Genomic DNA, 27454 nt, shown 5'->3' on the forward strand with positions numbered 1-27454 from the left:
TTAAAGCCTCCAGTGAAATTGACATTTATTTCGCAGTTAATGCAGTCTAAGAAACGGTCTTGCAACTGTTAATAACGTAGCTGTCGTTTTTTAACTCAAAAAATAAATAATAATGATTTGATTTCACTTCAGCCAGTGTGGACACAGTTATGTTGATGCAAAGATGTATAATTTATTTACTTGTTTATTAACCAGCTGCAAAGAGGGAAGTAATGGTGCTCTTAGAAAAGTCACCCACATTATGTGTCCAGTCCTGGCTTAAGCGAGCAAAAGKAAACTGCCTTCTCAGCGGACACTCTGTGTGTATGCTTTTATAAATAATTGAGTTTTGTAAGATTGTGACCTCTAATGTGGATGAACTGTTCTCCTCTTAGCTCGGAGCAGCAGCAATCTGCTGGTCCTAGCTAGGGCTGCCTTCCTTACCAACACTGGTGCTGGCAAAAGGCTGGGGCCACGGGGAAATTCTGGATAAAAACACTTTTCCCAGGACATCTGGGAAAGAAAGGTGGATTTCTCACTGGTATGTTTGCTGTCCTTTGAATTGTTTGGGATACGTAGTTCTCGCAGCTGCATGAGTCTACCAAGATTTTCTGCAAACACTTCACTCATCCTTGCCAACAGTTTCATAGAAAACAGCTCATTCCTGTTTTAGTAATCCACACTAATCTTTGTGTACAAGTGCTCAACTAACTTCTTTCTATGCTTTTGAATAGTAATTYAAGAGTTCTGCAGTGGAGTGCTTTTATAATAAAATCTTTCACAAAATACCTTCATGCAGAAGGTATACCAGCAAGTGCTGCTGCTAATTAAAAGTAATTACAGCTTTCAAAGAAGTGAGTGAAGKCCACTGGGATGCATTGTCTCTGGTTCTGTCCTTTCGTCTGGGCTCATTTACTTTCTAATTTGCTATTGGCCTTACAGTAACTCCTGAAAATGTGAGTTCTACTTTATCAAACTTTTCTTGGTGTTCAAATACAAAAGGCCCTTTAATGATGTCATATGGGTATTCCCCCATCTCACTGCTGAAGTTAAAATTGTTTTACATTTTTTACTATTCATAAGGCTTTTATACCCTTATGAAACTGGAAAGTAGGGGTGTTTAAAATAAATATTCGATTTAAAAGAAAAAAAAGGCCTGAGTTTAGAGATTTGTGGTTACTTAAAATATTGGGATCCCAGCAAGTTGAGGGAATGTACAAGAACCACCAAATGCTTATGCACAATGTTTTGTACACTTGAGATTAGGACTGTATCCAACTATGTCTTTTTTTTTCTTCCCAGTGCTTTATACTACCAGAGTTATCAATTTTCTGTATAGCTCTCTTTGAGATACTGACAGTGGTATGTTCTCATACAGGACACTGGTGATTATAGTGCGGCAGCACGAAAAAGCAGGCAGAGGCAAGTATTGTATTGCCACTGGCTTCCTCCCTCTTTAAATATAGATAAATCATCCTTTGTTCTCTTCAGTAAAGTGAAGTCAAAACTTTAGGCCTAAGCTGCTGTTGGTAGAATTGTAGTGGGTCCATGTAAGAAAAGAGGATTTATTATCACCAGGATAAATTAATTGTGATGAACAGGATGAAAGAAAGCACTGAAAACAATGTTTTGTACTGACAAAAGTGAAACCCTAAAGGTTAATTCTGACTTTGTTCACAAATTAGGCACACTTGGTTAGGCTTTTTTTTGCTTGCCATGGCTTGGGCCTTTGACAGCTACCAAACCAGCCGACCTTTCAAGTGAGATTTACTCGAGTGTGTGACGCCTCACAAGTGCTCCTCAGCAGTTACGATTTTTTTCTTTTCCCATTTTAGCACTGTGTTTCTTTGAGCAAGCTCTGGTTTCTAATTGAGCAGAAAGGCTCAAACCTTTTCTGGTTTTGGCCATAATGCATGGAAARGGATTTTCTTACCTCCTTTGGAGTATTGGCCTCCAAGGTGAGTGGAAAGGAACCTGCAGAGTTGCTGTAGTGATTTCCAAGTTCTTGCTTAGCATCTTGTGTCTTTTTCCAGCAAGCAGCCCTTTCATACTGCATCACTTAGATTAGGATTGAACCCAGGGTATGTTGTAATACTATTCAATATTCTTGAAGGAAAACTGCTGCAAAACCCTTATGTATTCGGAATGAATGCGCCCTTTGTAAACTAGCAGTCACATGAGGAAAACTTGTCCCTCTGGCACTGAACAAAGGCTGGTGTGCCTATTTTAAGCAGGGTAGTATCCTTATTTTAAGGTGTGTCCTTAATTCTGTGTAGTCTTAACTATTTAACATTCCATATAATTTTCTTTTTTCTTCTTTAGCATRTAAGATTCCATTAACAGCTCACCTGAAAAATGCATTCAGGGAGAAATATTTTTTTATCAAGCCTGCTAGGTACTGCTGCTGTGGAGGCTGAGATCCACTATGGACATACTTTGTTTGCTAAACATTAGTTTTCTGTATGGAAATTGAATTAGCTATTGACATGGAGTAACTTCCCTGTTTATTGATGCTGAGAATGTGAAGTGRCTTAATGAGTAATCTGAAGTCTGCAGGCAGAGGGATGAGATCATGTGCTTGCCTCAAGTAGGGTTTCTTTGTTCGGTGTGATTCATTTGGGACTTGCAGAATTTGGATTCTGCCACCCCTTTGTATGTACCGTAAAATGCTGCTTGCTGTGTTTCAGACCCTCCTTCATCTTACAGCCAAGCTTCCTTCCAGAACACCTCTTATTATCTCTGTGTGATATATTTCTAATTGGGATCCGGCTGTTAATGAGTGTGATCAATGACACTTTCTGATTTTTCTCRCACTCTCCTCCCTTCCTCTCTTGCTGCTTTACAAATAAATAGGTGTGTTAGTCACATCACCCCGGTGTCAGGGTAAATTGTCTTGTTACTCTGCTCTTTTTGCCCTCTGTCACTCTGTTTATTCATAACAGTGACAAGTATGAAAAAACCCAACTAAATTAGATTTTGCCTTGAATAGTAAATATTTACTACATAAACAGCTGTGTGCTCAGAATAAGGGATAGAAAGTGGAAAATATGTTTTCTTAGTAGTGCTTAGCTAGCTCCTTTAGTTTCCAAGTTGTATRCACTACCTGTATTTATGGATTGAATGAAACAGCAACCAAGCAAAGTTGTATACACTACCTGTATTTATGGATTGAATGAAACAGCAACCAAGTCAGAACTACAAATGAACAGAAATTTGCTAAATACACGGTATGTATGCCTAGATGCTAAAATCTCCTCTGGAAAGCGCTGTGTGGGGAAAGTGGCTCCTTGAAATTGAGAGCAGAATGAACGTGGTGTATGTGAACTTCCCCTGTTCTCTGCAGTGGCTGAAGAGTTGGTTGTTTGGAGGTGTTTAATGTGCTCTTGTTGAAAGTTTTCCTTTGCTGGGCYGAGAGGTCAGCAGGGCAGGAAACCATTGCATAGGGAAATCTCTGGGTAGGGAGACTTTGAGGCAACCTGTGGASCAAAAAGTCAAGAGGCTGATAGTGGCTGTTGCAAAGCTGAATAAAATGAAAAGGTTGATATCTATGGGAGAGGCAGGAACTGGGTTGCTGGTATCCATTAGATCTTCTGAATYGTTTTGAAAGTCTCCAGATCTGTGTAAGGTGAGACATATGGCATTGGTGTAGCTTTTCAAGACCTTGGTTAATGGTGAATAATAATACTAATGGAAAATTATAGTCAGATGACAGCGATGTTTTGAATGTGTTTGTAGATAATGAAGTTTGTCAATGGCTTCAGGACTTTGTTGAAGCTCAGCTCATCTATCTGACAGCAGCTTGAGTTTAAGTCAACAGWCAGGCCTTTTGGTCTGAAAAATATGCTTTAAGCTTTAAAGGAAACCATTCTTAGCATCTTTTTGTTTTGTTTTTGGGAAGCCATCGAGTCTCCAGAGAGCTTGGGAAAGGRAAGAATAGCTTTATTCATGATAGTAAACTACTTTCTTGCTGTTTAGTGGGATACTTAGGGTATYTTGTTTCCGTTATAGTGGTAAGCATTTTTTCCACTGACATATTAGCTTAGTCTTATGGGTTATCATTACTGCAGATATGCAGGAACTTGGAATGGTGCTGGGGGAGGCTGCATGCAAGGCCAAATGCCTGCAGCCACAGGCTTTTCCTTTATGTTATGGCTATCTCATTCTTGTGGTTGGTTGTTCCCCTTCCTCCATATGTAAATGTTTTACTTCAGGGCAGCACCATGAGGTTCAGAAGAAGGAACATACCTGAACTTGTTCAGAGTGGTAAATTGAGAAGCCTCGGTCCTATAAAATATCTGACTTTCTGTTGCAAGAGCTAGGCTTGGCTGATCATATCAACTCAGTTTCCCTCTCTTAGAAAGCATGGTTAGAAAGCATGGTTTTGGGGACAAGAGCTTTCCATTCTGTGTTGGGATTTTGGGCAAGGTTGGTTACGAGGCAGGGATGAGATTGAATTTCATTGTGTTGGTGTAAGTTTCACGTGCTTCCCATTACTTAATGGCCCATGGAAATGCAGGTGATGAGGGAAATGAGCAGCCCACTTGCTTGCTGAGGCTTGGTTTCTCTCATTTAATGAGCAGTGCATTAACCTGTCAGTATTTGCAGTAACAGCTSAGGCTGAGCTGTGGCTGTGTTGCATTCCCAGCTCTGCTCCTGAAGAGCCATAGGCACACAAATCTCATGAGGGTGTGACATMCAGCTGCTGAGTTTGGTGGGTCTTTTACATTGTTGCAGTAAGATTTTCATGATGATAACATCTTTTTGGTTGCTGTGTCTCCAGGAGGAGTGATGTGGACAGGGTGCTAATATCTGTGCTTCAGCACTCCATGAGATGCTCTCTGACACCCTGGACGGTCCCAGGCTGTGCTGCTACAGCAGTGGGACAGCACTGTTTTAGCAGGGTACCATGCTGRAACTTTGCTCTTGTCCTGCCTGAATCCTTGTTTCGGAGAGGAATACATTTTTATTTGCTTAGAGCAGTGAAAATTTTGAAGAGACCCTCACTGAAATTGTGTAAGAAAGGCCTGATCCTTGCTGCCTGGGGTGCAGCACCAGAGCGAGCAGCTGATTCTCTATGTGTTTTTTCTCCCAAGCTAGTCAATAATCAACAGGTACAGTTTCTCTTTTCCCTGGAGTGCCTGAACATGGCAATGGTGAGACAGCTGCCATAGTGTTCCCATGCTTGTGGTCTGCTGGGGACTTGTACAGACTTGGCTGTGAGAAGAGCTGCTCCAGTTAATGGTTACCTCTGAGCAGTCCATCAGAGCTGGATGTCTGCTTCCTGTAAGAATGAAAACAGGGGAAAAGGCAGTTTTTCCAGGGGATCTGAGATTGCTGTAAGGCAAGAAAAGATCAGCTTCAACTTCTTTTTTTTTTTTTTTTTTTTTTTTTTTTTTTTTAGTGAACAGTAGCAGAAGGGTATTTTGTTCTTTTAGCCGATTGAGAATTTTCCTGCTATGGTGCCAGCTTTTGCCAATGACACTATTTTTCATGGGATCATCCATTCCAGGGTCAAGTTAGGATCCATTTCATATTAGTCAAGGAGATTCTTTCTGCCCACCTTGAGTATAGTTATGATGTAGATTTTCAAGAGTATATTTGTTATCATCTTTCAGTGTATGAGGTAGGACTGGGAGGTAAAAACAGTGTTGCTGTTTTGGGAAAAAAATCCATGAGACTTCTGACTGTTCTTTGTGCAACCTACTGGCTCGCCTTGCTGTTCTTCAAAGCCTTCTGCTTATCTTTTAGAGTGCAGTTAGTAAGCTGTTCTATCTTTGGGTTAAATAGGCAGTGGATATTAATGTAATTGACTTTCTGGAATAATTTCATATTATTTTAAAATAATTTAGCTTTGTTATCACTGGAGAGCGTGGTGTATAGCAACTGTTCTGCTGTGTTTCTGGTGTGTTTGGTGTAGCTTTGAATTTCCTGCTGGGAGTCCAGACTTTTCTCCTGGATCTGGATGCACATGCTCTTCTTAGGTTACCGCTTTGTGTGCTGCCATGCCCCAGTGAAACTCTGTGTGCTTTGCCCAGGGATAAAGTTGGAAGCCCAGGCATTAAGTGTGGCCTCAGCAAGTTTAGATCGGCAGTGGTTTTAATGCTGAGAGGCCAATATGACCGTCCAGTGAAAGTCATGAGAAGTATGTGTGGGGTTGCTGTCTTTCTTCCAGGTCTCTTAGGAGTAATAGTTCTGCATGTTAGCTGTCTAAAAGTGGTCTCTAATGGCTTGGAAATCATGATATAAAACACAAGAGAAGTTTTGAAAAGGAGGATTACAATGCAGGGGTAAGTAGGGAATAATACCAGAAATAATAATAATCAAAAGCAAACAGACCAGGTGAGGACAGTGCAGACTTCCTAAGGAATTCTGGGTGGCAGTTTGTGAGCATACTTGAGCACCAACATTGCTAAGTAGTGGAAGAAGAAAGAGACCAGCCCCAAAAATCCCTCAAGTTTCAGCCAAACCAAGAAAGAGAAGATATAGAAATATCTGTATTTGCTACTTAATTTAGTTATGTATAATGTTTAGATCKCTGGCACAGTTATGGCTGCCTGATATCTCTGTGTGGCATAGTATTCAGGTRTGACTTTATATATGCTCATATCAGAATCAGACTTCGTGGACAGGATAGGCTAGAAGCAGTATTCCCTGGGCAGAGGTGATCTTCCTCATTCCTTTGCTGGGAAATTTGCATGAGAGGCAGGTTTTGCTGCAGCTGTTCAGATGTGATGTTAGACTTTTTGAGTGTGCAATGCTCTTGGCACCATTTAAGGGATTATGTTTTTGAAAGGCAAGTGTCTTCAGAGAGTTGTAGTCTCACAGATGGCTCCATCTTGTCTTCCAGTTGGCAAGCAGCCTAGAAATAGGTATCAAAATAATTTTTAATATAGCAAAGAGAAGTGCTTGCCAATGTTTGTACAGCCAATAAAAAGGCCTCAGTAATAAAGATTTTGTGAAATAGCTGCAGTAGATCAAAGTGACATTTAAGTGATGCTCATGAGCATCATTTAATCCCTAGCTAACTGCTAAAGGCCTGCTGCTGTGGAAAAGTTGTAGTTCCTGTGTGGTTATGCTTTACTGTATCTGTCTTGCTTAAGGCCCCAACCATCACCGCAGTTCATGATTTCTCTCTTTCTCTGTGCATGATGGATGCTTAAATGCTGTTTGAGGACTTTTTTTTTTTAGTATTGAACTTTGTTCTTAATTTTATTTATAGAAACTCAGCTGTTTTCAGCTTCCAGGATGTGATTATTTGGAATTATTATTTGGCACTATTATATGGAATTATTATTTGCTGACTTCATTGTGGCTCCTTTGTGGAGTTATAAGTCAGAGAAGTTGCTTTCTTGCAAAGTTGAGTGCATCTCCACAGATGAAACGAACTTCTGTTGTAGGTATAGTTAACTAGTGGAATGCTGTAAATCCTGAGACATTAATTTAAATCTTAGAGGTATGTTAGGATAATTTGGGCTCGAGGGAACCTCAGATGATCTCTGCTTCAATTCCCTGCTCAAAGCAGGACTGACTGGGGTTGTGTCAGGTTGCTCAGGGCTGTATCTTGTTGGGCCTTGGAAACCTCCAAGGTTACAGCCTCTCTGGGTAGCCTGCTTCACTTCTTGGCTGTCCTCAAGATGAAAAAAGTTTCTTTGTATGCACTTGGAACCTTTCATATTTCTAGTTATACCCATCACTTTCTTGTCTTCTCCCTGTGCACCGCTGTGTATGGATTGCTATCATCCTCACGGTTGTTATGCAGCATGTTCAGAACATTGTTGTTTGTAGAAGGTAATTAGAGGACAGTTTTTAACATTTTTAGAAGTCTTACAGTAGCACACTTGGCATTCTTTGAATTGCTTTCCTTCCTGTAGCATAAAATAGCTGTGTACTTAATGAAGTTTATTGTTGCTGCAAATATGTCTTTATACCCAAAGAGGGCATTCTAACCTTAAAGATGTTCTTAGTTCTGCCTTCCTGGCTCTCTCTGGTATAGAGTCCTTGCTTATGACTCAGACTTTAAGGTAATTTAAGACATTTCATATGTTTTTGTTCAGTGAAGCACTATGACACTTTTATTGTACAGAAATGAAAATCCATGTGTCTTCTCAGTATCTCTTGCAGTTTTGTTGTCATCTCTTTATTTTTGTAAGGCCAGTCATGCAAGGTCTTCCTGCTCACAGAGGGCTGGAGAGAGAGGATGCTTTCTAGATTGTGGAACTTTTACAAATACATTCAAAGTACTGTGAGTTTTCCTTTCTGCCTAGTCAGGAGAAAACGTGATGGGTTTCCAGCATACAGGTAGCACTGTTTCACTCAGTAGTTAAAGGAACCTGTCAATTAATTGCTTATGTCTATGGACTGTGTTAATGGGCTTACTTGACACACATATTTTATAAATGCATTTTCCATTCTCAGATACCAGACTTGTTTAGACTTGGAGTACAAAAATGCAGGCAGGTGCAGGTCATTATAGACAAAGGGTCCTCTAAATAGGATGTTTGTATTTGCTACACATTTCTGGTGAAAATGTAAGTTAAACCTGAAGCTTCCAGTAAAAAAATCACTGGACAGAATGGCATTATGGCAGGATCTGCCTCAAGGGGACCTGCGACTCTAAGGTTTGATAGCTTAAATAACATTACGATAAAATTCTATCCAAGTGCTGCTTTCAAATCTCTAGCCTTTTCCATGAAGACAGGAGTTCTAAAGGTACAAAGCTTTAGGTGTATTCTGGTAGTGAAAATACTTCGCTGTCTTTCAGGAGTACTGTGTCAGTCCTTTGTTCTGTCTTGGGCACRCTTTGTGACTGGGATAAGTTGTGTAGCTTCTCACATGGACTGCTCCAACCACAAAGCAATGCATCAGATTACTGCTGTACCTCAGAACTCATAAGATCAAATGTCTCAAATTGCATTGCTTTCCTTGAAAGGAAGCTACAGCAGTTCTGTTACTTTTACAGCACCCTGCTACTTCTGAATTATAGTACTTGTCAGGAGTAGTATGTATAAACCTGAAAGAAGCAGGAGAAGAAATCYTTGGTATTACACAGGAATCTGTTCCATACACCTGAAAGGAATATACAAATATGAGCTTACCTTGCATGGGACCCTGCTGACCCTGGATTCTGAATTCAGGTTCTCTAAAACAAATAATAAATGTACTGGAAATAAGGAGTTAACAATGTCTGTTTATTCTGGAAAATAATCTGAATGACACTCAGTTTTCCTCTGCCAGGCTTTTTGTTACTGAAACAGATCTATTCAGGTGTGTGTGTTTAATGCCATATTGCACATTCTGTACCTTCTTTATCCACTTAAAATGCTAAAATGGATCTGAAATATGTTGACCTGAAAAACTGTTAATTAATTTATCCTTTTAATACTGGGAATATTTTTGAAAGGTCTGATTTTTGTGTTGACATATTTTGTTTGGTTTTTTTTTTTAAATTTTTTTAAACTTGAAGTATTTTGCTAAAGATTTTGTTTCAGTGCAGTATCCCATGGTGTCCTTGGTACCCAAGAAACAAGCTATATCATATGGGGTTACAATTTCTTTGAAGATTGATGCTGTTCTTTAATTTACTTTGGTAATAAAAGCAGATGGGTAAGGTTCAATGAAAGGTGGTAGATACTATGGTTTTGCACTTGAGGAGTAGTACTTAGGTGAATCACAAACTGCATGTGACAGAAATCTGTTAAAAAAAAAAAAAAAAAGACTTCTGGTAGAAGTCTCTGCTTTTGTTGAGCAGCACAGACGTGTTAGTAAGAGTAGCCTGTGTTATTAGTTAATGTATGTTAGCCCAGGGAGAATGCCACAGTAAATTGTGACAGGTAATTGTCTGGATTTCCTAGACTCAAATAGCAGTGATTTACAGTCAGGGGAAAGAAGCTCTCACAAGAGTGTTTTCATTGAGATAATCTCTGAGGGGATGAATGGAGTCAGTGTGCTTTTAGAGTGAGGTTTGGTTTAGATTGTCATACAAACTCTGTGTGCTGTGAAAGATGTAACAGAAACCCTGAGAACTGTCTGAAGTTCTGGTAGCCAAAAGGCCTCACAGCTGGGGAGAGCCAATGAAATCAATGACCACAGATGAAGTGTGGTTGGGCTGTTTTTAAACGCATCTGAGGAAGCCTAGAGACTTCTGGGCCCTGCTGATGAGAATGAAGCAGGAAGGCTCTCTGACTAGGAGGGGATGGGGTGGGCTGAGGAGGTGAAGGACCCAGAAGCTCATATGTGGAGGGTTTTTGGGGGTAAGTTGAGACATGCTTGTTTGCTGTTGTGAGAGAACYGCTGCTAAGGGGGCTGGAGGGAGGCTTGTGCATGCTGGGGTCATGACAAAAAAGATAAACTGGAAAGGACCAGAAAGGTAATATTGGGGAAATTGGTACTAGGAAAGAGAGTGTCTCTCTTTGGCTTGGGACATTATTTGGGAGCTTTGTGAATGGTTATAATTATAGGCTGTGAGGTGTGGCCTCTCCAGAGCTTGGTCAAAGTTCCTAATTGGAAAAATTTCTGGATCAGCTATATTTTTCTCTTCAGAAGAAATGAGCCATTGGTTTGAGAGGATGACTGGGGAGCAATGATTGAACTGCAGTGAAAGTTGGTGTAAAAGAAGGAAGGGTTTGATGGGAGCAGTGCAAAGTGTGTACACTGGTGTTATAAGTGGGGTTGGGGTGCAGACAAAAATTAGTGAATGACAGAGTACATCTGTTGGTGATGTCCTCCCTCAGTCTGGAGTCTGACTRGCTGCAGCTTGACTGCATTCCTTGATCCATATCTGCTTCTAGTGGCCGTGGCTTTTGAAAGTGCGTGAAAGGGCTTTGGTCCTGTCATRTCTTCAGTTTGCACTCATGGTGTGAAGTGCATGGGGTTATTCCCAGCTCCTGCCTGGAGCTGAGCAAGCAGTTGCTTGGCTCTCCATTTCCTGCTGTACCTGGTGACGTGAGCTGGAAATGGCAAGTTTGGCCTCCGGTGCTAGGGCTCCTATGTGGGAAGGTGTGGAGAGCTACCTGTCTAGTGTTGGTRGGTGCCCTCTTTGAGTGCTCTCTAGCTGTTTCTTGAGGTCTTCTCTTCCTCTGYGTTGATTGCCATAGTCACTCTGTGCTGCCACCTCTGCTAAATTCTGTAATTCAATAGCATTACCTTCTACAGAGAAACTATTATTTCCTGGAATGTTAATTTCTTAAAAAAWTTTTTAAAGATAGCTGAGTTTCTCTAGGCAGAGTGACTTCTGTTCCACTGTATTTAGAAGGAGCTGTGATTTCTGCTGGATTTTTTTTTGCCTGTGGTTAGTATTCTGCTGCAGTTTCAGCAGTATCTGCTGTAGTACTTCTTCCATAGCCTGTTCGTAGATAATCTCAGCATTTCATCTGAACAACCTACTTTTCTCTTCCATACTAGAGGAAAAGGATACAGCTGATGTCTTCACTTTTCTGTCCTCTGTTCCAGTAAAACAAACTTCGAACTTCTGTTTTGTCTGTCTACAGCCATGGGTAAGGGTTGTAAAGGCTAAGACATATTCTTGGTGAAGGTCTCAAAAGGGMTATCTTRTRTGTCTTTCCCACTTAGCACTGAAGKTCTCTAAGGGAGCTGTGCTCTGCTTGCTGGAGCACAGTTTGACCCCTCACAGGTTATAACATCTGCAGACTGTTGATGCTGAGCAATCTGCTGGYGTTCAGCAAGGACTTGCATTAACTGAAGTTGCTTGTGCAGGCACTGAGCACAGGGGAGTGGTGCTGCAGGCTGTGCCTTGTGGGCTCATTGGGGAATYTTCATCTCGCCACTTGGAGCAGCAATTTATTGCCATCTGGGAAAAGTATCCACACAACTGCTGCTGCAGAGAGCAAAGAATAACCGAGTACAAAAATTCTCTTGGAGTATAAAGAATTGCAGGGCTTCCTGTGAAGCCCTGAGACTTTGTTTCAGGGGAAGAGGGTGAGGGACCAGCACTACTTCTTTTCCTTTCTCCTATCTACAGGTTGGCCTCATGTCCTGCATATTGCTGTAACTGCGGTTTGTCCATGCCTGGCTTTTGCAGTATCTTGTATGTAAACTGCATCCTGAGCTGCTGTGCTTTGTTGGAAGTTAGGGTTCAGCTTTCCTGATGGCTGGAGCTCTATTCCATCTCTACTGTTGTCGAGACAGCATGGACACTGCAACTGACAGCCTGACTTGGGCTACAAGGTGAACTTGTTCATCAGGCRAAGGAGGAGCATTTGTCCTGGGATTTTGATATTAAATTGTAAATCTGAAAGCCTTCTGATTCCTCACCCTTGGCAGTATAGGGGCTGCCATGTTGTTTTATTTTCATTATATGTGATCGCTACTGAGCTGTTAAGAGAAAATTACTTTCTATTTCAGTGAACTCAATTCTGATTTCAGACTGACTGTGCATCAGATGCTTAATTTGGARCCTACTCTCTTGGTGAAATTAAAAATTCAAATCTCCAAGCTGGAGCATTCAAACTGTGCTTGAATTAAAAATTGACTGCTGTCAATGTACTCTCACACTTCACTTTTTTTTTTTATCATTCCTCCCTCCCTCCCCTCCCCCCTGATGAGTTTTATATTAAAGTCTTGCTGTAGATGATCTGACTGAGCAGAAGTAGTGGGAATCCACACTGTCACTCTGTAGACAGAGTGATGAAAGAGAAGTGTGGTGTGTTAAATAGACCATTTTTGAAAAGAACTGCTGTGTACTGATTTCATAGTTTCATGTGTGTTTGGTGAAATGATTTTATGGGACATGACTGCAAACCCATTAAGTGTTGCTTGCAAATTAATTTATGACCTAAGATAACTTCACAGATTCTATGCAACATCCTTGCTCCCCTATTTCTATGTAATATTTAAAGCTTTGCCRGATCTTGACTGAAAGAACCATGGTGTTCTCTCCACTTAAGACATTTGCATGGACTGCCTCTACAGAGTTTTGCATTAAATCTGGGAACAAAAGAATTTTTCCCCAGGAAGAAGAACAAATCTTGCACACACCCGGCACCCCACCTCCTGAAATAAGCATTGTTTTCTCTGTTGTGAATATTCTCTGTAAGCTTACAACTTGCATGTCCATCTACCTCTTTGGGAAGTGGATAAATTATTCTCAATAACTTGACTATAAGTTAAAAAGAATTATGCTCATAGGTTTGGAAAAAATTGGGCTGGATATTTATGGGGAAGTGTCTCCTGTTATTCACTGTGCAGAAGGCACACAGTGCTGGTCCTGGCCTGTTTTTCCAGACCTGCTTGTGTTCTCCCCTGGGATGTTTTGTTGTCCATCAGATGGTTGACAGGATGGATCACTGAGCTGGCTGTAGGTTTRGTGATGGTTGGGGATCCTGAAAACTTCTGTTAGGCAGCTGGTGATGTGGTTTGGCAGTTGTAGCTGGCCAAGGCAGGTATCAGTGGGATGAGTGAAATATATCACTGAGTTGTGTAAGGAGGTTTGGAGAGKGATTGGCTTGAGGGTCATCAACAAGAGATGAATTTGAAAAGTGAGGTGTAGTAACAGGTTTGCACTGACGTTTATTGCAAATGTCTTGGGCTTTCCTNTTTTTTTTGGGTTATTTTTTTTTCTTTTTTCCCTTAGGACTTCTGTAATAGTAGTTAAGTGCATGAGAACAAAAAAGTTTTTTCCCTTAGGACTTCTGTAATAGTAGTTAAGTGCATGAGAACAAAAAAGACTGAAAGACTGGTAATGTAGAGTTTCTTGACAGTATCATGCTATCCTGCTTTACTGATTCATCACATCTGGCTATTCTGGAGTGAATGCGGCCACTTGCTTTTCAGGCTAAAAAAGTGAGTTTTCTTGTAATGGTCAATGGAAAAGTTGAATGTTGTAATTTTTATTCAGCTTAGAGGAATGCTGTTTTCTGGAACAGCYWAGCCTTGGGTCTCAGGTCGCCAGCCATAGGGTGGTGATTAGTTATCAAACAGGCTCTCACAGTACAACTGCATGCTTACACAGAGTTGGATACTTACATTTATGAATAGAAATCTGCCTTTCTGATTTTTTCAAATGCTTTTTGTCACATCAAGATGCTTAGGCCCTGATTCAGCAAGGCACTTGAGAAAAAAGCCTGTTTCTGTGTGTAGTCACTGCACTACTGAATACTGATAGGTCCAGATGTGTTTTAAAGTCTTAGTAGTTTTAAGCACAAATATGATATGTTATTAAGGAAATGGTCATTTCTCTTGTTCCCCTGTAGATGATTGTTACTGACATGGGAAGTGTTTGTTTTTACCATCTTGCTTTCTGGTAGATTTTTTTTTCTTAGTGTTAAGTCAAGACCATGTTTAAACTGTTCTTTCATTTCTTGAGGTGTGAAAAATTTGATGGGCATATTACTATCAGCTGATGTAGTTCTAGTTCTATAGAGTGGTGCTGCAATTTCATCAAATGGCTTTAAATGAGTTGYTGCATTAAGGAGGTAAGAGACTAGATTGTAACAACTCAATAATGACTTGCATTATGGGAGAGTGTCAATAAAAACACAATTATTTAAACCCTGGCTAAAGAAGAGCACTCTGAATTCTATCAGGCACAACACTTTGAAGTGTTTTTTAATGAAGAATTGAAACTGACGTGCACTCAGGGACTTCAGAGAATATGTTATTTGTGATGTTTTGGAAATTTACAGTTGAATAACTGAACCCAGTCTGTGACCTTTGAAATCACAGAAACTCTTGGTGAGGAAATAATTTGTATCATTATATCCAATACAATGTAGCTCAGCCATGCTTGCTTTCTATGGAYACACTTTATAAAACGCTGGATAAACCACAGTTACAGTTAACACTCAGTAAGTGAGATGAAAAACCTAAGTGAGACCTTTTCATTTTTAGAGTTATAAGAATCTTTATTCRAAAGTAACATTCTTTGAAGGCTACACAGAGATGGTGCTTGTTTCAATATAGGTTGTGTTGGGATCAGTTATTTTGCGTATTTGGAGGTGTCTTTGAAATTCAGTAAATGAGTCAAATGATAACTGATTAGGAACCTGCAACATTTTACATATTTTTTATGACACAGAAGCTGAACAGTAATGGTTGTTGTCATGTCAGATAGATTAATCCCCAAGAATGCTTTGTTTTTGTTCCTGATAGGTTAAACATTTACGTGTGTATGTTTGTAAATAATAAATATTTGAATCTCACTTACTTTGTTTGTGTATAGTTTGATGCAGGTTTAAAGCTTCCTTAACAAAAGCAATGCTACAGAAATTGCTTGGAGCTTTGCTTTGATAGTTGGCTTTGAATATGACCAAATATGTTTTCTTCGACATCACTGTTGCCATAAATGCTCTGAAGATGAATTTGTTATTCTAGTAAAGAAAGAGCTGTGTATAATATAGGTGTATTCAGATAGTTGAGCTGTCTTTAAAACTGGAAGAACCTAAATGAGCTCACAAGCATTCTGCRTTACATGCTTGAAGCAGGAGTGAGGAGGTGAGCACTTCAGAGTTTCTCTGCTGATCTATAAAATTCTATTTGATTAATAAAAATGTAAGTTATTTACACCTTTTCATCCAGATGCTGTTAGAACATTCAGTCAGAAAAACTGAGCTGCCACTTTTGTGGCTGAAAACAAAGACTGATGATCTAAAATAAATTTGATGGCTGTTTTGCTGCCCTTTATTGTCGGGCTGGGTAGAAGAGAATGTGCGCTTTCCATCAGTAGGAAATGTTCTGAGGCTTCACCTCTCCCTCTTTCATCTCACTGGTGCAACTAAGATATGAATGACGTTGCTTTACAGCAATGAACTATTTTCTTATTCCCTCTGCTCTGAATCTGAACTGTTATTTTTTATGAAATGTTGGTCATCAGGAAAGATTGCTATGGTRAAAGAGATGTTAGGAATATTTCTGAGCTTTTATAATTGAATTTGAAGTAATTTGTACRTATCTGCCTTTAAAATATGTTACAGCGTCTTCTAAGATTGTAAAATATTTTTTTTAAAGAGTTGATTTTTATTAATTCAATTGAAAGGCTCTTATATTTGTGGCTTTCCTCTCAAAGTGCATGTCTCATACAATGCATGACACAATATAGTGTAGGGTTTTGAAACTGCCTTCAGTAGTTTCCACTCTGATAATCTTGTAGTTAATTGCCAGCAGTTATTTGATGTTCTTCAAACTGAGGTTCTGATGAGAAGAATTTAAGGCCTGTTTTTTTTTAATTTTTTTTAAATTTATTTTTTAGCAAGCCAGCTGAATTGATTCAATGTAATTTCTCTGTCTGATGTGCAGACAAAGCAAGCTGTGGTTGGAAGGCTATGCAGCAAGTTTACATAACTTGAGATTAGAAACAACTGCAATCATTCTAGCCTTGAGAACAGGGACGCGGCACAGGGGTAGGCACTGCCCAAACAGTACACCCAAGGCAACAGTAACTTCCTGACTGGTTAGACCCCTAGAAGGTTACCTGTGAATCCTGTGAGGAGTGCAGAGATGCATGGGCCATATGTGGTCCTGTTCAGGATACTGGAATTGTACTCTGCCTCCAATAATTTTTAGAATTGAATGCAGTTCACTTGGTGTGAATATCTAATGCTTTGGCCAATTTAAACCTTATTTACATTAGCTTAGTTTAAATTTGGTGTTTAAAGAGCTGTACTTATTGGTCTGCTTTAGAAATTCAAAGTGATTTAGTGAGAACAATTTTAAACTGATTTTAATTAAACCAGATAACTTTTTGTGTTTTTACAGACAAAGCGTGTGACTGGCCTTTTCAAATGGCCATGGAATATGTGCAGTCTTAGAATTACTTTTTTATGCATGATTGATTTCTTCTGCTGAAGTCGAATTTAGGCTGTTGTGTTGTATATAAACGAAAAGAATTAAATTCTAAAGAAAATTTTGTTCATTTTTTGTTCCCTTGCTCTGAGAGTAACTCTTGCTTGTTGAGACTTCTATTAAATTATTCCCACTACAGCATTTCACTGTCTTTTTATAGTAGGCAGGCGAGTGGACTCTATGACCTTTTTTACTTCTGATTTCTGGGATGCTTTTTTCCTCAGACAAAAGAGAATGTAAGAGACAGCTGGGATATTGTAATTTATGGTGATAGAATACAGAAGCTTAACTGCAGTCCCATGGTGAGATGTGCCACTATTCTAGTATATGGAAAAATGTATAAATTGTTTTTGTTGAAGGTTATTTGGAAAGAACGTAATGAATGTTGGGGAAATTCTCCTGGGAAGTTTCAGGTCTAATGCTGAAGTTCTTGTATAGGATATCAGTGAAATAAGGTGTGTATGAGGCCTGTGTTAGAAGTTAGAGGAGTTTAGATTATGTACATATCTATCAATTTTAAACTGAGAAAAGGTTGTGATTAGAGAGGAATACTAAATATAAAGAGAAAAATTGGAAACTTCTGTTTTTGAATGAGCTCTGTGTGGGTGATATGAATATTTCTAACTAATTGATTCTGGTTCAATGAGTAGAGGGCAGCTAATGGAGGGCATAATTCAGCTAGGCATCAGATCCCCTTGAAGGGTGATTCTGGCAAATAGGTCCAGTCAATATGTTTTTGTGTTACAAAATGGATGATAGTGCAGAGCTTGTATTCCCATTGATCCCCATTGTGCAGGACAGACAAATGGGATACCTTTTAACTAGCAGTAAATCCATGAGAAAATGAAAGTAGTTATCATGTAATCTTTTATCCATAATGCATATATCAAAATATATAGAAAATACAGATATTCTATTCCATTCTGTTCTCTGACTTCTGATGTTCRCTGTGATCTTTTTATCTTGTTTGGGGTTTTTTTGTTTGTTTTCCTATTCTCTGTAAACAGCAAATTTATCTTTTCATCTATGTAACTCAGGTATGTGTAAGGAATTCAAGTTACGGAGCAGAGGCTGCTTCTTAATAATATTAATACTGTATTAGTTTTCTAGGATTGGTGGTTATGCATGTAAAGCTTTTCCTTTAACTTTACATTTTGGACCATAGGTAGTATCATAAATCTAAATAACAACTTGCACAACATCTCATTAGTCCGACATCTGCAAGCACAGGGTGTTACAGTTGCATCTGTTATGGAGTCTGAACCGCTTGCTACTCACAGTGTTAAAACGTGGGTATGAACACAAGAGACTGACAACAACAGGTTATGAACAACATTTCTTTGTGAGTATGGCTCTTGCCTTTTATTGCTTGCAGATCCTGTCCTATCTTAGATGTGCTTGTAAATTTGAAATGATTTTGGATCAGAGAAACTTTAACACTGTGCTTCAGTGTGCTGTTGAGCAAGTTGAGAATGAAAAAGCAGAGTGGTATTGTGAATAAGGAAGATGATGTGATTCATTGTACCCAGGTTTGTGTCCTGATGGAGGAGACTGTTAGTGAGTTGACTTAAAAACAGGTGCAAACTCTTTAGAAAGTGGATGAATATATGCAGTGCTCTCTATCTGCAGTATGGTCAGTGTCCTTCTTTTGATGAAATGGAAAACGATGCACTGCTTGAAATTTCAGAAACCACTATTTTCAGGCGCTACAGTATGTTAAGCCTAGAAAACTGCAGAAACACTTACCGACCTTTTCTCCCTGCCCCAGCAGATGACCCCCAGCAATTAATGCCGGCAGGCTCTCTTCGTAAAAAGAAGCTGGCAAGAAGACCTGGATACATGAGACCAGAAGTTCAGCGACAGATCGAGTTTCAGTCCCTCGGTGCCTGCCCMCGGTTCAGCCCAGCAGAGCTCCAGCACGGCCGGCAGCACTGTGGAGGCTCTGAGAACTGCTCTCTGTGCAGACAGTGCCAAAATAACKTAGAGTTTCTGTGCTGTGGTGCAGTGAGTAGTGCTGTAGTTCCTGCTAATGGGGTGACAACATTGGCCACTACTGGAAATACGCCAGGATGCTGTRGAAATCTTTCATATTGGAATAATCCACGGTCAGAAAGCACAGTGACAGGGGTTTACCCTGCTGCCAGCTCAGGCAAAGGAGATGCTTCTGCTGGGTTYTGTACACGTCAGAAAAGCCACAGCACTAAAGTGAGCAAGCCCCCAAACATGTATGCTTTGGATCAGACAGAAGTGAATAACAACTGTGAATATCAAAACAGAGGTGGTATTTCTCATTATGCTGGTGTGCAYGATAGCTTCCGTTCAAGCTTCAGCTTCATACAGCTCTCCCTGAACTCRGCTTCTGGAGTAAATGACATTGAAGGCAAATCTGTTGAAGAAGCTGAGATTATTCTGCATCCCAAAAGCATAGGAAATCTGCAGAAGCCAGAAGTGATGGCACAAACTCACRAGCATTTGGGCAATCTGTGTTGCTTCCCCAGGTCTGGTGAGGATTTGCGGCATGAACGTGAGAGCCTAGTAAATGATAAATTGCAGGAYTTTGAGACACTCTCTGTCTCGGATATAGATGCAACATTTTCATATTCTACAGATTCCTCAGATGCAGCATCTGCTGGCTCTTCTGTCACCTCAGGCTATGAAAGTAGCTTTACTGTTAGTGACCACAACTGGGATACTTTGATGAAAAAATATGAACCAGTGCTACAGGATTGCTTGCTTGGCAACCGCAGTACATTAAAGGTCAGTAATCTCACTTTGTATTTGATTCTTCTTCCTCCAAACATTTTTATTTATAGTGCCAAAATCAAAGTTTATGTAGGAGTTCAGATACTACTGGCTTCTATGGCCTTTGTTCAGAGTTTTACAGTAGTGCTCTGCATGATAAAAATGAGATCACAGGTTCTGTTTGGTTCTTTAAAAACAGGTGATGTTGTTGCAGTACCCTATTCTATTCTACCCTATTTCTACTGAAACTTTGATCCTCTTGTTTCTAACATCATTCATGAGTTTCTGACTTCAACAAGTAACATTTCTTTTCACAGGTGGCTGTTCTGTCTGTAGTTTGGGGTACATGTAATGTAAAACTGGGGGGTGGTATGAACTCTTTTCTTGAAGTATCATGATTTAACAACACTAAACTTTTTAATTGGAAATTTCAAACTTGAGCCAAAGATTTCAAGAAATGAGGCAACTGTGTGAAAGTAGTGTGTAATCTAATAGGTGCTCTCTCCATATGAAGAAAAATGGGGGTCGAGTCCCTTTCTGTCTCCAGCTGGTAACTGAACCTTTATTCTTTTCCCCTTCCACCCCGGAGGAATAGTGAGCTGGTGAGCCGGGAGTCTCTTTTTGCATATATGTATATACACACCCATTTATACCTGTAATGTATAAGACAGTGKCATTCATTGTGTTCTTTGTAGGAGAGGGGTGGGGAAACTTTAAGAAGGATCAGCTGTGTTATATTTTCATGATGGTAGGGTGGGCATTGCAGGARAACCATTCTGAGCTTACCTGATCAAAGGAGCCAAGTATTGGCTTTRTTGTGCATGCAGGGGACAGTAATCCAGATATTGATATGGACACAATGGATTTTCACTAATTTGTTCAAGGTGCACTGAGTGGGTGGTGGGGGTTTTGTTGGGTTTTTGTTTGTTGGGTTGTTGGTTTGTTTGTTTTTGTTAATTTTTTTTTTGGTTTTGTTTTGTGGTTTGGTTTTTTTCTGATTTTTTTTTTAATTATTTTTATTTTAATTGTTTCACTAGTGCCCAAGTTTCTTGGTTGCCTTCAGAAACTGAGAACCTTGTAACTTCTCAGCTCAGACACATACCTGCTGAGATGCACTGTATTGTCTTTAGGCCTAATGAAAAAAACCTGTTCTGGGGAGAATTTGCACAAACCTGCTGTCTGGGTAAGACAGAAGGCTGAGAAACTTTTATTCTTTCTTCGCTTTCTGTGACATCTGACTTGGGCTTGTGGTGCTCTCTGATAGTTTCTTTTCATAGATGACGTGTGTAGAACTCAAACTAGGTTCTCWTATTTACAGACTTCACACACAGTGACATGGAGCAGTTTCTTTGGTTTCATGCCTGGAATTGCAATGTGCCCATGGTCTGGGATGGTTTGGGAAATTAATTCACTGCAGTTTTGGAAATATATAATGCAATCAAAATAGGAAATGATTTTTCTTTCTTTTCAGTATTGCTTATTCGATAGGCACAAAGGAAACATTGCTATCTTTAATTTCCGTATTCATTAATTCATTGAATGAAGAATTGGGGATTTGTGCCCTCAGATGTCTTTGCCCTTGGTTAGCCAGTTGTGTTTTTAATTTGAAGCACCTTCCCATTGTAATGATAATGAGTAAGTCTCAAAGTTTTCAGAAAGGAACAAAGGCAATGGTAAGCAAGGAAAGGAGACAATACCAAAGTTGTTAAAATTATACTTTCTCTGTACTTAAAAAGTGATCTTCATCTGGTACAGATATAGGACATGCCACGCTGAAGCAGAAGCAGGACTTTGATTAACTGAGCTCCAAATGTGTCCCCAGCCTGCAAATAGAAAGCACTTTGCTGTGGCAGCATCAGTCAGTTTGCCGTGGGCGTGCCTGGGCTGTGGTACCCAAGCAGGCTTTAAATGACCTGCCACTGTAGTGCTGATGGAATAAACACTGCGAGCAGCAGCAGAGCTGTACTCTCAGTGTAGATGGTTGTTATACATCACATATATGAAAAAAGTGTCACTTGAATCATTCCTATTGCAGGCTTCTTTAAAACGCTATAAAAAGTCAGGCATAAAACACAGAAAAAAATTTATGCTGAGGTTTCAGAGCTCCTCCCTTCAGTATCATTTGCATTTGTCACCAACCTCAGAAAAAAAAAGATTGGAATTTCCGGAAGTGAAAACCAAAAGAAAGTAAAACCTAGAGGAAATGGGAATGTAGAAAATGTTTTGGTTTTTTTTCTTCTGGAGCAGCCTATAGCCTATTATGAATCAAACATTTTTTGGATACTTTTCTGGCTTTATTTGTACAGATTTTTTTCTTRCTAGTCCACTTTCACATACCACATTTAGAAGGGTATTCTGAATTTAAAGGTTTGTGTGTTGATGGTCTRTTGTGTATTGATATGTAGTCTTGATAATGGAGTGCTTCTATTATGTTGTTGACAGGCTGTACTTATTTTTCTCTATGCAATTTAGAGTTTAAATATGGGGATTAAATATGAAAGAGTTTCAAGGAGGAAGAAAATATTTTGTAAATGGAGAGCATCCAAATTATGGATTTTAGTGCTCTCCCAAGCACTTTCARGCTTTGGACTTTGAGAATATATGCTGCTTCTTTCTCCAGGCTCACCTTTTTCAGTGCTGRTAGTGGCTTTTTTGGTACAGGTCATGTACAGATTTAATGAAAAACACATTCCAGTCTTGTAACTGCAGCTGTGCTGGGCTGTGGCTGTCATGGCAATGAGGAGAGGACTAARCCAACCTTCTAATCAATTTCTTTTAACAGCAAAACTTTTCAAGGCCTTACAAATTTTTAGTAAATTTAGAATTGATCCAGACTCATGATGTWAATGAAGAGAAGCATTAACTTTTAAAAGAAAACTTTATTATKGTAAGTTTCTTTTGGAATGTGAGAGACTTCTGTGGATGTGGTTTGGGTATTCTTGGTGTTCTGCTTTTTTAACTCGTCTAGCATTTGCATTGTGAACCGAAAATGCAAATRTCAACATTATGTAGGTGAGCCTTTCATTTTAATGAAACTTTTTTGGTTGCATATGAACACTCTTTTCTGTCCCATAACATGAATATACCTGTTCTAAAATATTCATACTGCATTTCAATTTCTGTTTACATAATAAAATGTGGTTTGCATATGGAAATTTTGCATTCGTTCTGTKCAAAACTCAGGTAAAAAATTGTCAGAATGGGCTTGGAAATACACTGTTAAGTACAGTGTGTTAAGAAATAGGTGTCATGCAGACAGAATCTTCTAATAATCCTACTTTCATTTATCCAAAGGGTGAAAAATATCCTGCGATTGCATGATCTCCTTTGCTTTTCATGAAATATCATTTGTTATTCTCTGTATGTGTTTGGACTAAAGCCATGCTTGGCTCAAGTAGCTGCAGTTCAGCTGCCTTCCAAATAGGTCTGTCTACTTAACAAATACTGGGCTTAGCTGTGAAAAATTTGGCTGTTGTTGTGATGTAGTAATCCATTAAATTTATGTTGTGTAGAGGTTAATAGTCTATGTATTTTTTAATGCAGCTTCTTCATAATTAACCTTTTTCTTCTTTTCATAGTTAAAATCTTTGATCTTTCGGCTTCAGAGGCTTCAGGAAAAAGCAATAGAGGAAGATGACTATGATAGAGGTGAGAATTGCTCCTCCCTACTCCCCACTGGATCATGCTGCTTTTTTTTTTCTTTCTTTCCTTCTTCCTCTATTTGTATTTCCTACATAGCAGTGAGTGGGCATGGAAAACTAGTTCAATGAACTGTATTRTTTATTCTGTTGTATGGCAGGAAACAAATTAAAGTAGGTCAGCAGCAGGTAGCAACAGTTTTTATTTTCTTGAGCCACATCACCATGTGGGAAGGTTGATATCCAAATACCCACCATCTGGATCAGCTGTTTTGAAGCAGCATGACTGAAAAAAAGCAGGAAAGAGTGGCAGCTTCAAAAGGAGAAAGGACAGGCACTGGCTGCTGACAGAGTGAGATTTTCTGCTTGCCAYAGTCATGGCACTGCAACAGGGCTCACAGAAATAAGGTCAGTAGCTATTACTGAAGTGAATGATACTGTCCTGTGGGACTAACCTGATGTCCACTGAGTTCAATCAAAATCAGCTAGAGAATATGGTGGTGATACAGCTGCTGGCAAGTATCTGTCTTTGAATAATGCATTTTCACTTCTGATAAGCTTTGTGAGTGTGCACATTAATAATTAAAACATCTATTAAACACATTGGGTTTCTTGTTGTTTCTTGTTATGGTAGTCTGTGTTCAAGTACTCATATTTTGATAATCTTCAGGAAGTTAATTTTTTCTTGCTAMATCTCTCTTCAGCTGGAAGAACCTGCAAATGTTTCACTAAAATCTGCATGATTAAATCAGAGAAAAAGGGTGGAAAAAACACAGCTCCTTTCCTGCCACTTTTTATTTTTGACTTGTAAGAATTGGGCAGTAGTCAGACTTGTGGTTTGCCTTTCAAAATTAATGTGTGATACTTGGCAGCTGTACCATGACTCTGTTTTCCCACCCTCAAAGATGTACCCAAGATGAATGAAAATGTGTTTAATAGTGTCTAGGGGGTGGTTGTGTAGTCCTTTTGCACAAGGACTCTGTTGGCCTCTTAAAGGCCTGCCTGTATATAGGAGAAGAGTCTACTATTGTTACAAGTCATTCTTTTAGTGTGGCCTCTCCTAAAGGGGAAGACCTTTAGGTATATTAAAATCTGAGGATGTAGTAGATACTTTTGGGTTTAATCTCTGTCAAATAGATATTATTGATGTGTGTGCTTTACATGTGTAACACTTATAACTCTTCTTTTTTAAGTGCCTGTGGGTTGATCTCACTGTTGGAGACTTCCCAACAGCTGTGTACTCTGTGTGCATGGTTACCAGAGATTCCAGCTGGAATTCTCCAGGCAGTCAGCCAGTCTGACAGCAGTATTTCAGTATATCAGGTGTGACATGTCCATGTGATGCCATATAGTCGTTGACCACGGGGAAAAATGATGACTTGTGTTGAATCTCTCACAGAAAGCTCTTGTGTAGTTCTTCTGAGCACTGSTCTTGTATCCTTAAAACAGGACCAGCTTTCTGTTGACCATCACGTCATCCTTTTGCTCTTTTCAACTCCACCCTAGTTATCAAGAGGGGTTAGCACACTTAGTTAGCACACACGGTGGTTTGCAGAACCTTGCGTTAATTCTCTTTGGAAAAGTGGTGTGGCTGAAAAGTTATTTCACCAGGTGCTGTGGGCACAGAGAAAAAAAGTGGTAAGGAGAATCTACAGCTGGATTACTCTTTTCTGTGCTAAGTCTGACATACACAGACAGAAAACCTTTGTCCTGATATAGGGCTGGATGCTGTGTTGCTTGAGATGGATTTGGATTCTTCCATCCCTTTGAAAGCCAGAAGTCCATCTTGACACTGTTGYTCTCAGAAAATGACACGCTTCATGCATGCATGTGACCATCCTTAATTTTATCAGTTTGTATCTTTTGAGTCCTTGCCCTGCTTTCTGTCATATTGGTCTTTGTTCCACTTCTGATACAGCTATCCACTGGGTTTGTGTGGTTTTTTTTTTTTTTGTTTTTGTTTTTTTTTTGTGACTGCTTTTCATTATTTTCAGGAAATGGCTTCCTTACTTTTCCTTTGGTGAAACATAGGCAGTGTATCTTCAAGGAAAAACTTGCGTGGAGAAGGTGCAGTGCTGCAAGGAGAATCAGAGCTGTCACCCTCCTTCCTCATCTTGCAATGGCAAAGCTTTCCACCTCTGCTTTTAGAGCTGTGTTGCTGCTCCTGGTAGAGAGCAAAGTCTTCCCTGGCGTGAAGTTTGAAAGCTTGTTAAAGAGCTTACAGATTGGCCCAGTACCAATTTCTGTTCAAGTGAAATCTGTAATTAGCCTTCTTTAAAGGGATCTTATTGCCAAATATTGCTAGCAGGGAATGGAATTGCTAAATGTGCAGAGGTGTGATGTGAGGCATGAAGGCAGGGTATTATCAGGGAGTGGGAGAAATGGACATGGGGCATGGGAAGGGCTGAGGACATTTTAACTATACTGCTAGGAAGAAAATTTCTGATCCTGTAATTTGGAGAATGACTTTGAACATAGAGTGAGTCCTCTATTAAGAGCAGAACTGTTTTGAGCTGGAGATGATGATGGTGCTGTGTGTGATAACCACACAGGTCTTGCTCATTTGGGACCACTGATGGAGAAGGATAGCTCTAKTAGGATGTGAATAGCTGTGAAATGCCCTGGACATTGAAAAGGTGAGTAGAGGGGAAGGAGAGCAGGTGGAGGAGGGATAGATTCCCAAGTGGAAAATTAAATTGCCAATAAATATATTATCATGTAGCTGCTATTTTGGTGGCAGAATTTACTCTCCAGATTCAATCATAGCCAAGAAACTCAAGAGACTTTCTGACTCCGGTTCYTTAAGAGTTGCCTAGTCATGCAGGGAAGGGCTCTTGGTGGGAGGGAGGTGTGTTAATGCTTAAAACTCATCTAAGTGCTCAGAGCTGGTTTCTGCTGTCTGACACTGTAAACTTCACACCTTAAAGAAAGGCAAGCATCACAGGTTTGACACTCTTGCTTTCCTGCTCTACAGAGCTCTTTGAAAGCTCCTGTAGTCTGTGGTAACCATTGGAACTGAATTATAAATCAAGTCATGCCCCTACAGAGAGGGAAAAGGGATGCACTGTGTTTCCAGTTGTGGAAACAAGACTAGGAAATGACACAGACATAAAGGAAAGCTTTTCTCCCCTACAAAATCGTGGACAAATACCTTGTGGCAAACAGGTCAGGAAAAAGGATATATTTGTTTCCCCCCTTGAGAAACACAGGATAAATGCATGCTGTTTGAGCTCTTAAAGAACTTGGTGTCTTCCAGGTAAATGTTAATCATTTAGTGTTTATTTCCTGAATGGGGGATGATTTTTGTAAGGGTAACTACAACCCTCCTTTGTTGTTTCAGAGACAAGGGAATGCCTATTTAAATCTTCAGCTTTTTTCTTCCTAGGTTTTCCTTTCTTTAGGTGAATCTATTTGCTTTGTCTTCCTCCTCCCCTTGAGCTTGAGAGATGCRCAGCAAAAATGACTGTTGGTTACCTGCTTGATTAGCTGCTGTGATTTCTGAAAGACCTGCCTTGGCATAGTTAGGGTGTTGGTGTAGAGGTGCTTTGATCATTCAGATAAATCCTTTTTTTCCTACACTTTCTGGCAGTGCCATGTGTGTGGGGTTGAGGSTGTGTTTGTTCTGAGAGTGCTGGAGGCTGCTTGGGCCAGAGGCCACCACAGTGTCCCCGTTGGTGCTCATTTGCTAGAGGTCACAGTGCTGTGAAACCTGCAGGGTGTTCTCTGTTTAAGCTGTAGCTGTCATGGGTTGTTTCAAGTGCAGATGTTCCTTGGCTGTGAAATGGTTGTGTGAAATGCATATTCAGTGAGACAAATCTCCACAGTCCTGGTATAATTTTAAATAGGAGCCATTAGGATGTTTTATTGATCTTTCTGTTTTTAGGTGCTGAAATATCAGGAAATAAGTGATTTTTTTTTTTTTTTTTTTCTGTATTTACTTGTGGTCTCCTCTTGATGGCCACATTACTGTATGTTTTCAAAACAGGTACTGTACCATGGGAATATAAGCATTTTGCCTTGCATAGCATATAGGAAAAAATGGTCTGTTCTCCAAGGATCACTTGGAGTGTTGTCATGGCTCATTATTCATGATGGAGCTTGACAGCTCCAAGGTTAAACACATTGCTGAATACAGGAGGAAAAAAAAAAAGACTGTGTATTTTGTGTCTGTGGGAGTTACGCTTGCAGTGAGAGCAAATGTATTTTGCTCAKTACAAATCTATTGCCCAAACATTTGAAAACCTTTTTACTGTTCTATGCTTCAGAACCTTTTACTGTTCTGAGCTCCTCAATCTTGCCTA

General features: G+C 39.7%; 1 protein-coding gene across 1 annotated transcript in view; it reads left to right on the forward strand.

The window, feature by feature from the left end:
* The window catches only part of DISC1 (DISC1 scaffold protein), a 180511-nt gene that overhangs the window by 476 nt on the left and 152581 nt on the right, over positions 1–27454 (forward strand). Inside the window, exons 2-3 of the mRNA XM_057368434.1 lie at positions 18545–19530; positions 23094–23163. Coding sequence (XP_057224417.1) covers positions 18545–19530; positions 23094–23163 — 1056 coding nt within the window. The remainder of the gene's footprint in view (positions 1–18544; positions 19531–23093; positions 23164–27454) is intronic.

Source organism: Malurus melanocephalus, unplaced genomic scaffold (assembly GCF_030028575.1).
Source record: "Malurus melanocephalus ecotype Western Australia unplaced genomic scaffold, MMel_1.1 scaffold_92, whole genome shotgun sequence".
Lineage (NCBI taxonomy): Eukaryota > Metazoa > Chordata > Aves > Passeriformes > Maluridae > Malurus > Malurus melanocephalus.